Here is a 12,081-nt window from a genome sequence, read left to right on the forward strand (position 1 = left end):
AATCATGAGTTCCTTTCCTGTTTTAATCAATGAATTATTATCAAATTGCTCTTCAAAATGTTATAAATAATGTATGAGAAAATTTCACTTCAAGAATTGTTATTTTCCCAATTCATATTTCTTGTCCCCAGTGAACCTTGTATTTTTTAGTTTGTGCTGAACTAGGAAATAAGACAGTTATTTTACTGCCTCTTCTTGTGCATTCTTGGGCATTTCTACAGCTGCATTCATGCTTCACATGATCAAATATAGTTGAGGGTCTGCCACTGTTGTCACCTGGACTGTTTCTCCTACTCCATTTTTTTTACCCTCCATTTGATCTTGAACACCACAGACATGTTTTATGGGAGACAATGACCCCAAAATAATTGACCATTGAAAATTTAAGCACTCTAGGGGCGCCTGGGTGACTCAGTCAGTTAAGCAGCCAACTTCAGCTCAGGGCGTGATCTCCCAGTTCATGAGTTCGAGCCCCGCATCAGGCTCTGTGCTGACAGCTCAGAGCCTGGACCCTGCTTCGAATTCTGTGTCTCCCTCTCTCTCTGCCCCTCCCCTACATGCACTCTCTCTCTCTCAAAAATAAATAAACATTAATTTTTTTTTAAAAAAGAAAATTTAAGCACTCTATGATAAAACAGCAAACATGTCCCATTAAACTCTTAGATTTGGTGAGGGTCCTGAGCTGGTGTGAGTATTCTGTTCCAAGGTTTGTATTCTGTCACTTGTGGATATTAGACACTGCTAGCAGGAGCCCGCTTTACATTCATATTCTAATCCTGGATGATAATGGCTGGGATTATAATGGCTGTGAAATGTGTATTATCTACAGCATTCAAATGAAAATCAGAGAAGTTAGAAAGTATCTTAGCATTCCATTCATTTGCACACAAAAGGCACTACAGTACATGTAAATGAATTGTACACTTTACATTTGACACATCTGCCTCAAGGGAGGTTCAATTCTGGATGTCTACTTCAGGTAAATATTAGCAGAATACCAAATGCCTGGGCTTGACATATTTGTATAAAGTGAAACAGAAGTAATTTATAAGTGTTATTTTGTATTTCTTCTCATTCATAGAAAATAATGTTTCTACAAGCTACCAGATCCTTGGGTGAAGGATCAAAACACATTTCTATTTTTATTTTTATTCTGTAATACAAATAGTTCAAACTGGATGCAAGTCACAATAATTCCTGGGAATTTTTTTGTTTTACACTTTCTTCTAAATATATATTCTCATGTTGAATCTGTTTTATTTTTATTCTTTAAGTATGTCAGTTGGGCATTTTCCTCACTGAACTTTATCCAGTTGTCTCTGTCACATAGAGCACTAAATGTCTGACATTTACATTACAACTATGAACCTCGGCCATGCAAGGTCAAACCTTGAACCATGCATGGTCCAAACGTCTTTATAATTTTTATATGTATTTTCAACTGTATCACTTTATAAGTGAAATGGAAGTGAACACGTCAATGCAAAAGTGAATCTACAATATGTTCAATAGGAATTAAGGAGGAAAGATGGTGACTTTTCTGCCAAGGGTGTCATATGACTTATAGTATAAATTAGGTAAAACATTGGGGACTCAGGGTTCTTCATGTGATGTAGGATTTGTATGAATCTAAAAGAAATACATGTGTAGCAAAACTGCTGACAAAGAAGAAACCCAACAGTGTGTCCAGAGAAGAATAGCAGGTGTAGAGTGAGGTGTTGAGCCAAACTCCAGTGATCCTGAAACTGACACACGGTTATGATGGACACTCTGGAGGCTGGACACTCTCTGCCTTTGCCATGCTTTCTCTGGGGCATGCCCATCTAGCTGTGGGGAAATACTCAACTTTAAGAAAGGCATCTTAGAATTTCTTCAATGTAATAAGAGCAAGTGGGCCTTGGGTTTTCTCTCCCTATCTGGACAGTTCTCAACATTCATTTCCACTAATTCTCTTCCCCCATCAAGTAGCTAAAGTGGGGAAAAGCACAGATTTAAACTATTTCTGTTGTTTGCATTTGCTTTTCAGCCAAGTAGACAGGTACTGAATTTTTGTGTTCAGGTACAATTTTGCAAACTCCTCTTAGTGCCCTTCCTACCGAAATCTTGACAAGTAGTAAAGAGTTAAGTTCAAAAATCAAAAAGCTACCCAACTAGTCTGCTGATTTCCTTAGAGCCAGCTCTAGTATTCCTAAATTGCACACGTCTTCAAAGCAGCACAAAGTTCTTCACAGACATGAGGGCTTTATGCCTCACCCACACATTTTACAGATGAACACAGAGCCTAAGGAAGGAACAAGGAAGTGGATGAAGACCTGCAATGTACAAATGCGAACTCCTCAGAACCCTTCCCAGGGATGCTGTGGGAAAGGGGCAAGGGTGTGACTCAAGCAGGAGGAAGGGGTCAAGAATGAATCTCCCAGCGCCTCTCACTAGGAGGGAAAACTCTAGAACTGCTGCATGGCCTGTCTGACTAGCTGTCACACAACTGCATTCCTACCGTTAACATTTTAATGATTCATTTACTAATCTAAACCCTCATTCGTTTTATGATGCTAATAAACAAGTATGCTGTAGATCATAAATAGCAACACTTAAAAACAGTAATTTTAGCTCTTTTCTAACTACAAGTGAAAAGCTGTACCCTTCTTAATAAAAATATCAGTTTTTTTTAAGTTTATTTATTTTTGACAGAGAGAGAGAGAGAGAGAGAGCATGAGTGGAGGAGGGGCAGAGAGAAGGAGACACAGAATCAGAAGCAGGCTCCAGGCTCTGAGCTGTCAGCACAGAGCCCCATGCAGGGCTCAAACTCACAGACTGTGAGATCATGACCTGAGCCAAAGTCGACGCTTAACCGACTGAGCCACCCAGGTGCCCCCAAAATACCAGTTTTTAAATCTACCATTTTGAATCTCACATTTAAAAAAAAAATACACGCAGACGCCTGGAACAGGCAGCCAAAGGAGAGTTTGGGCAGCCGGGTGTTCAGAGGAGAGGGCCAGGGGTCTGTGGCCAGAAGACCCAGTGGAGACCGAGACTGACGTCTCCACCTGTGCCTGCCCACCCACGTGTCTACGATCTGCCCAGTATGCAACGCTGAACTGTGCTTGGGGACTATTGCGTATCTGTTTTCCAACAGAACTTTGAAGCCACCATGGGCTCAGTTTAATGATACCAGACAAATCTATGTCTATGATTTAAAAATCTAATGTGAAGTTAGAAAATTCTGGTATCTTCATCGTTACTTCTGGTCCCCAAGGAGCAGGATATTCTAAAAATCAAGCAATAGTACAGAGCTCAGAATCTTATCTTCATTTTTTAGATTCCACTAGCATAGAATTGAATTAATCATGATCCTTTGTTCAGGAAACCTCATCATTTGTGGAAGCATGGGCCACTTTATAGGTTTTTGTGTTTATTATTGTTCCTGCATACTTATTGTAAGTATGCACTATAAACATCTATGGACCTGACCACATTCACCACCTGGGTGCCCTCCACCTGGTAACCATAGGCCCAAATCTATGCTCATCTATTTCTCTCCTTTTCTAATCTTTTGGTATCTATACATATCTAGAAGTGTTCCTTTTTTTAACTCTATAAAAAGGTGTCATGCTGCATATAGTATTTTGAAACTTTTAAAATTTAATGTTGTTAAGATTCATCCAGATTGAGGTGCCTGAGTGGTTCAGTCAGTTGAGTGTCTGACTCTTGATTTTGGCTCAAATCATGATCCCAGTTCCGTGGGATGGAGTCCTGAGTTGGGGCATGGACCTGCTTGACATTCTCGCTCTCTCACTCTCTTTCTCTTTCTCTCTCTCTCTCTCTCTCTCCCTCTCTCTCTCTCTCTCCCTCTGCTCCTCTCCATTCTCTCTTTCTCTCTAAAATAAAAAAGGGGCTCCTGGGTGGCTCATTCAGTTAATAATCTGACTTCAGCTCAGATCATGATCTCACGGTTCATGGATTCAGGCCCTACGTTGGGCTCTGGGCTGACAGCTCAGAGCTTGAAGCCTGCTTCAGATTCTGTTTCTTCCTCTCTGTCTGACCCTCCCCCGCTTGCACTCTGACTCTCAAAATTAATTAATTAAATTAATTAATTAATCCATATTATTTCATGTCATTATAGTTCATTTGGTTTTTTTAAAAGTAATAATTACATACAGTGAAATACAAGATTTCAATGTGAAAATTATGTACAAAGTGAACAATTTGATGACTTTAGATAGTCACATACACCCATGTAACTGACACCTCGATCAAGATATGTAACATTTCCATCACCCTTAGAGAGTTCCCTATACTTCCTATCATGTTTAATACCCACTTCTATAGTAACCATGTTGTGACTTATATCACCATCACTTAAGTTGCCTGTTCTATTTATGTAAATGAAATCATACAGTATATACTCTTTTGTGTTTAGCTTTTCACTCAACATAATGATTACCCATGATATTTGTGCATCAGTGGTTCATGTTCTATAATACATTGTTTGAATATACCATGATTTGTTCTATACTTTATTGTTTATGGACATTTGAGTTGTTTCCAGTTTGGGTGCAATTAAAAAAAACTGAACTTCTGATTCATGGGGCAACAGGAATGACTCAAAAGCATTCGGGGCGCCTGGGTGGCGCAGTCGGTTAAGCATCCAACTTCAGCCAGGTCACGATCTCGCGGTCCGTGAGTTCGAGCCCCGCGTCAGGCTCTGGGCTGATGGCTTGGAGCCTGGAGCCTGTTTCCGATTCTGTGTCTCCCTCTCTCTCTGCCCCTCCCCCGTTCATGCTCTGTCTCTCTCTGTCCCCAAAATAAATAAAAACGTTGAAAAAAATTAAAAAAAAAAAAAGCATTATGCAAAGTGAAAGAAGTCAGACACAAAAGGCTACATGCTATATATATGGCTTCTTAAATATGACATTCTGGAAAAAGCAAAGCCTTAAGGACAGAAAATATATCATTGGTTGCAAGGGTCAGGGGGAGGAAAGGATTAACCACAGGGGGCAAGAGGAACACTGATAGAAAAGTTCTAAATTTTGAAGCGGTAGTAACCCAACTGTGTGGACTTGTCAAAACTCAGAATTGTGTATCTAAAAAGGGTGAGTTTTACTGTTAATGAATTATATCTCAATAAAACTTACTCTAAAAAATAAAATAGATGTTTGAGAAAACCTGCTAAGACATTTAAATAATTATAGTTAACTATAACAGATAATTCTTGCCTCTCTCTCTTCTGTGTGTGTGTGTGTGTGTGTGTGTGTGTGTGTATATATATATATATATATATATATATATATATATATATATAAACAAGATGTCCGTGTCTTGAGAATTTGGTTTTAAACAGAAATTGCCAAGTAAGATTTCTATTTAGTTCAATATCTGTTTTCAAAATATATGTGTGGGATTGGCTCTTGGTAAGAGTATCAGGAAGAACTGCCTACTCAAGATCAAGTAACTCACTTGCTAACTGCTTTTACCACCAAATGGTGGTGGCATAGGCTGGAATAATACCAGAGACATTCAGAAACTATAACATTACTGTTGAACTGTCAGACTTTAAAGATATAGCTGTTCATAAACAAGCACACAGTAATGCAAGAGAAGAAACATATAAGATTGTCCTTTGTAGTTTTCTCTACCAATTACAGTATGTAACAGTTAATTTTAGGAAATCTCACATTTGAAAATTATTCTTCCAAAAATGTGGAAGTACATAAATTTCATTATATTAAGGTACTATACACTCTCTTGTTTGTTGACAAAATGCTTGAGATCCTTAATTAATATACAGAATTTAAAATATAACCTTGCCATTTTTGTCATGTCTTAGATTCTTGGGAGCTATAACAGAGGAAATTTAAGCACTGAAAAGTTTGTGGAAGAAATAAAATCAATTGCAAGCGAACCCACTGAAAAGCATTTCTTCAATGTCTCTGATGAATTAGCTCTAGTCACTATTGTTGAAGCTCTCGGAGAAAGAATATTCGCCCTGGAAGGTATGACTATTTCTCATACTCCCGCATGTTTTCTCTACAATTCAATTAAATGTAATGGCCTTTTGGTGTTTATTTCTTCTACACGACTAATGCATTTTTACTGTGTACAATAACCAGCATGGAACAATGCCCCTTTCTGTAAATCTGTCACCAAGATGGCTGTCTCACATAGCCCTGTGTCTGTTGGCATCTCTCTTTGTAAGCACATGGCAGGGCTACTGTGAGGGCTGAAAGAAGGTAATGATCAGTGTAGACTCACAAGAATAAAAATGTGTCCACGTGTTTTAGCCCTTTTCTGTGACACGGGTTTAGAAAATGGAGGAGCTAGCTCAAGTTTTCTTTTTTAATTTGTTTTTTTTATTTTGGGCTTCTATAGAACTGTCCTTATTTGCAATAACTTCATTGTTCATTTATTTTCTCCCGTTTTGCTTCTTGCCCATTTTAAAGGTCTTTATGGAACTCTGCCTTAACTCCCATGGCAGTAAAACATTGGTTCACTATATTTGTCTAAGTCATATTACTTTTTTGTGGATTTCTTTTCTTGGATGTTGCAATGGCAATTGGCTACTGAAGAAAATAAATCATGGCATTCCTTCCCCTGCCTTAGGTGGAAGAGGTCAAGTATCAAATTCTTTTGGAACTGGCCCTTGCCTGACCAAAAAAAAAGGAAAAAAAAGTTTTTGGAATTGTTATGCCAGGCAAACAAAAAAGCCTCCTCCTTCATATTCTCTGTTAACTGGAGACTAAGAGAACGTGCATCTTTCCTTCAACCTAGGATGAGAAACCTCCAGAGAGTTCTGTTTTTATGCCCTTATCTGAATCCAATGGACTCTGTCCTTGTGAGGACACACTGAAGAACTATTGTTTTGTATCTTAAACATAGAAATTCATGAGCACTTTCTCAGTCACCCTGATGTGACCTGATAATGAGAAACACGACCTGATACTGGGAAACAGAGAAATAAAATGAGAAAGAGAGATAACTGAAACAAGGTGGACCATTTTGAGCATCAAGTGACCAGGAAAATGCAGAAAAGTGACCAACAGACAGAATATTCAAATGTATAGAAAGGAAGGAAAATGTTTTAGAGTAATGACTTTCAAGATTTATATGACAGTGACCCATGATAATAAATACACTTTTCCTTGTGACTAAAGGGGAGCAAAATAGGCCATCCCAAAATATGTTGCTTTGGCATGTAGATTATTTTGAGCTGAAGGCAATCAAGTTCCAGCCCATTCAGGAAGAACTTTTACCTCTCCCTTAACAACCTAAAAGAATTCACATAGGTGGCCTGGTCCAGAATAAAAGGTATAACCAGAGAGAACTTTTTAAAGACCTATCTGCATAGCAGGGCAAACATCTACTTACCAAACATCTGTTCTTCTTATATACTGTGAACTATGCTCCTCCCTTTGAAGCCCCAGGCCCCTACCCCATTCCGTAGGTCAAGATGGCATCATATAAGTCTCCACCACCTCCACTTGCCCTTCAGTCTCATAGTTTGGGGGTTCCCATATGAAATTAAATTTTCCTCTAAAAAGTAAATTGACTAATTTTTTAGCTCAATTTAATTATTAAACCAGCCACGGAATCTAGAAGAGAAGAAGGGAAAATTTTTCCACTTCTGCATGACCCAGTGCACATACATGTATACATAATAAAAATAAAACCTTTAACAGAATAACCCTTATTATATGCAAAGCACTCTGATAGGTTCTCGTTTTCATTTTCTCTTTTAATTAAAAAAATGCTGGTGGTGACTCACCCAGCCGATTTCATGACTGGATCACGACTAGTAAGTAGGAGATTTGGGTTAGATTTGATGAACAGCTACAGCCCATGCGGACTTCATTTCTCTTCCTTTCTGCCCTGGCTGCTTTTCCCCTGTGCCTTTAGAAACAGAACTCTTGAATTACTTATCTGTCTGAAGTCACAGCTGCTTCTGAAGAACTTGGCTGTCCTGCATTCTGTGCACAAGTCAGTTTTAAGTGGCTTTGGTCTCACAGCAGCTCCTAGTGGCATTTACTAATAGGCCAGACCATAAGCTTCGCTGGCCTTAAGGAAGGAAATATACAAAGTTTTCCAAGTCATTGTGTACTTTTAATTTTTAATAATTGTAATAAGTTTTAAGATGTGATATAAACAATCTGTAAAGACCATTTAAATGAAAAATTACTTAGTTACATAGTAAGTACAATACTGTCTCATTTTTAAACTCATCTTAAGTAAGCAAGTAAGTATAACCTGGTAGGACTTCTATAAATGAAGTCTACCTACATCAGCTACTGGGGGAAGAAGGGCCCAATTTACCTTAAATGACATTTTTGTGTTGCTTCTAAACTAACCATACCATGAATTAAAGGTTACATGTTGGAATGCCCAGACACTTTAAGAAGTCTGTATATTTAAAAGCAAAATTATCTGGGGGGCATCTGTGTGGGTCAGTCAGTTAAGCCTCTGACTCTTGATTTCAGTTCAGGTCATGATCTCACATTCATGAGATTGAACCTGCATTGGGTTCTGCACTAGGTGTGGAGCCTGCTTAAGATTCTCTCTCCCTCTATCCATCCCCCACTCACATGCACATGCTCGTGCTGTCTCTCTTTCTCTCTCAAAATAAATAAATAAATAAATAAATAAATAAATAAATAAATAAATAAAACTAAATACATAAAGTGAATTTTTTAAAAAATGTCCTCAGATTAAAATGTCTACCACATCTTTACTGATACACTTTCAGAGCTAATCAAACGCAGTGTTTTGACTGATTTTCTTCATAACTGGGATCAGAAAGGATTTCATTTCCTTGTTACTTGGGAAGTGTCCATTTCCTATCAACATTTATCTTGAGATGGTAAAGAGCAGCAATTATGAAATTCCTCCTTGCCAACGACAGTGCCACCTAGTGAAGAGAACAGGTCACCAACTTGCCCAATGAACTCAGAAAGGTTCCATGTCTTCCTTTCCCAGCACGTGGGAGAAATGCTAAAATGCCTAACCTGCACAGTGGGAGAGTGGTTATGTCAGTACTTATGAACAGTTCGGGGAGGAGTTGACAGCAAGAAGTTCAGGGATGCTCAAGGGGCTATTACCATGATGATGATTCAGCAGGAGGATTGTCACAAAACTCCCTTCTCTCTATTCTCAGCTATAAGCAGAACAGCAGCAGGAGAAGGTACTGGAAGCATGCAGGTATTCACTGCTGTGCTCTTGCAATGGTCTTGCACAGATAAATAAGAAGGCACCATAAAGTACTGTGGACTTAAAATAAATAAATAAATATTTATTTAAAATAAATAAATCAGATTTAAAATAAAGTTAAAGTGCACCTCTGTCATTTAAATTAGGGGATAATTCATACGTGAGATTAAAATGATGTATTGGAATTCTTGATTGATATCCCCATTTAACCTAGTCCTATAAAAAAGCAATCACTGATGTATTTGTTAACAAATTCATGCCAGGAAATAACTAGTAAATAAGTTTGATTTCACAAATTTAATTATTCTCATGCCTCAATGAGAAGGCAGACTGACTTTCTTAAAATCATGCACTATTTTTAACTTATTTTCAAAGCCAAATAAATCAGTAACTCCCCACTGAAAGCAAATGAATCAACATTCCCTCGATCCCCTTAGGAGGTTGTGGCTTTGGGTCGGTAAATATTTTGAGAGTAGCATATTTTTCCATGGAATGCTCTGGACTATCTCTGCGTTTCAGTAAAGAGCTTAAATACCTAATGCTTGCTCCTGAACCTTTTACATAGCATTAACAAAAAAAAAGAAAGAGGGGCGCCTGGGTGGCGCAGTCGGTTAAGCCTCCGACTTCAGCCAGATCACGATCTCGCGGTCCGTGAGTTCGAGCCCCGCGTCAGGCTCTGGGCTGATGGCTCAGAGCGTGGAGCCTGTTTCCCATTCTGTGTCTCCCTCTCTCTCTGCCCCTCCCCCGTTCATGCTCTGTCTCTCTCTGTCCCAAAAATAAATAAACGTTGAAAAAAAAATTTAAAAAAAAAAAAAGAAAAAGAAAGAAAGAAAGAAAGAAAGAAAGAAAGAAAGAAAGAAAGAAAAAGGGCACAGATTCTTTAAAAAATATGTGATTGAATGGTATGTGGCCAAAAACCCATCAAAAAGTCCCCTTTGAATTTGTGAGTGATACCTACCACCAGAAATTAGAGAAAACACAATCCCAGAATCCCTACAGTCTTTATCACATAATGGAATTCCAAGAGGATCTGTACCTGGAAATGCAAGTGGACCTGGTAGAGTCAAGAGACTTCTTTAAATATGTGAATAAAGATTTTTTTAGCCCTGTAACATATCGGGTAAGTTTAGGCTAATGTCTGAACAGGATTCCCACAATGTGAGAAGAAGAAGGAGGTTTTCAACTTCAGTACTTTTGAATTTAACCACATGGATCCAAAGTGCCATATCATCCGCAAGTATGCTAGAGTATAGGAGGAGAAGCATGAATGGACATTTCTCAACTTCTCCAGCAAGGGTGGGGAAGCCAATGGTCAAGAATCTAGCCACGGCCCTTCTGCTAACCTTCTCTGTCCTTTACCCAGCCCTACATAGGAATTTGGGGTTGAGAAATGTGTGGCTGAACATACCCAAAAGATGTTGGAAATTCTGGTTGGTAAAGAGCCCAGTCTGTAATTTGTTTCTGTCTTCTCCAAATCAAGTGTGCTAAAAGTCATTTATTTTTCTGTTAAAGCTACAGCTGACCAGTCAGCAGCTTCATTTGAAATGGAAATGTCTCAGACTGGCTTCAGTGCTCATTATTCACAGGTATATTGACCACTTGGTAGAAAATGAATAATTTTTTTTAAGGTTTCTGCTCCCAAAAACAATGCCCAGGCATCACCATTATAAGTGCAACTAGCAGTTCATGGCTTGCCCAGTTATTCAGACTGTGATGATGTTTCTAATCAAAGTAGGAAAATGGCATTTCACAAGCATATTAGGAAAACATGTTATATCCCACAGTTCACTATATCGTACTAATAATTGTGAATCAAACATTTTGAGGTCTGCCTTATGTAATTATACATCTGGCTAAATGAAATACTTAATTTAAAATGGTTGCTAATGATATGAATTGTATCTTTTTCTCAATCTCATTGTATTTAAAGATCTTATTAGAATACCATATTCAAGACCTAGGGTTCTTGACACCCAGAATCAAACAGAAAGACAAGATTAGGAAATATATCATTTGTAGCTGATGAAAAAAAAAATGCATCTGAGTCCCTGCAAAGGAATATTGACATTTCACTGGGCAATTGTACTGTATAACCGAGAGCAAGTTACTCTACCAGGTTACCATAGTATTACTGTGAGGATTCTAAGTTAATATATGTAAAGCACTTTGAATAGAATCTATCATATTGTTAATGCTGTGTTCTTGCTACTTTGTTAAATGTCATTTGTTTTCTCTATTTGGATATAAGGACTGGGTCATGCTTGGAGCAGTAGGAGCCTATGATTGGAATGGAACAGTCGTCATGCAGAAGGCTAATCGAATCATAATCCCTCAAAACACAACCTTTAATGTTGAGTCTACCAAAAAGAATGAACCACTTGCTTCTTATTTAGGTAAAGTTTAGATGTAATTGATAGAAAATTATTGTGGTTTATTTTTGGTTTTGTTTTTATTTTTAGCATTATTTGCTTATATTTACATAGGTTTACTTATAACCATGTGAAGACTGATAACTTCCAAGAGCTAGACATTTTGTAGGAGCCCTGAAAGTTCCCAAGCAGCCTTAATTTCTGAGCAATCTTAGAACATGGAGATCACACTTTCTCAGAAGGGCTCCCTAGTGCAGGAATGATTTAGGCTGATATGTGCACTTTTTGAAGTCTCCCTGTGTCTGGTATTCTCATTAACTTCAAGAAGAGCTTTGCACCTGGTGGACAGGAAATGATGGTAAAAAGAGAAACCTTGACACAGCTAATATCCTGCAGATCAGACTCCCATATTTTCTAAAACATCCTATATCATTTCTTTCTATGAGTCCTAATTTTGGAAAATAAAATTTTAATTTGTCTTGTCATATAGCTTCTTCTTTAATAGTTCTATTCA

General features: G+C 38.0%; 1 protein-coding gene across 1 annotated transcript in view; it reads left to right on the plus strand.

The window, feature by feature from the left end:
• The window catches only part of ITGA1 (integrin subunit alpha 1), a 169,103-nt gene that overhangs the window by 97,509 nt on the left and 59,513 nt on the right, over positions 1 to 12,081 (plus strand). The window contains exons 9-11 of the mRNA XM_040496802.1: positions 5,828 to 5,993; positions 10,711 to 10,784; positions 11,447 to 11,591. Coding sequence (XP_040352736.1) covers positions 5,828 to 5,993; positions 10,711 to 10,784; positions 11,447 to 11,591 — 385 coding nt within the window. The remainder of the gene's footprint in view (positions 1 to 5,827; positions 5,994 to 10,710; positions 10,785 to 11,446; positions 11,592 to 12,081) is intronic.

Source organism: Herpailurus yagouaroundi, unplaced genomic scaffold, assembly GCF_014898765.1.
Source record: "Herpailurus yagouaroundi ecotype Mexico unplaced genomic scaffold, PumYag 29, whole genome shotgun sequence".
Taxonomy (NCBI): domain Eukaryota; kingdom Metazoa; phylum Chordata; class Mammalia; order Carnivora; family Felidae; genus Herpailurus; species Herpailurus yagouaroundi.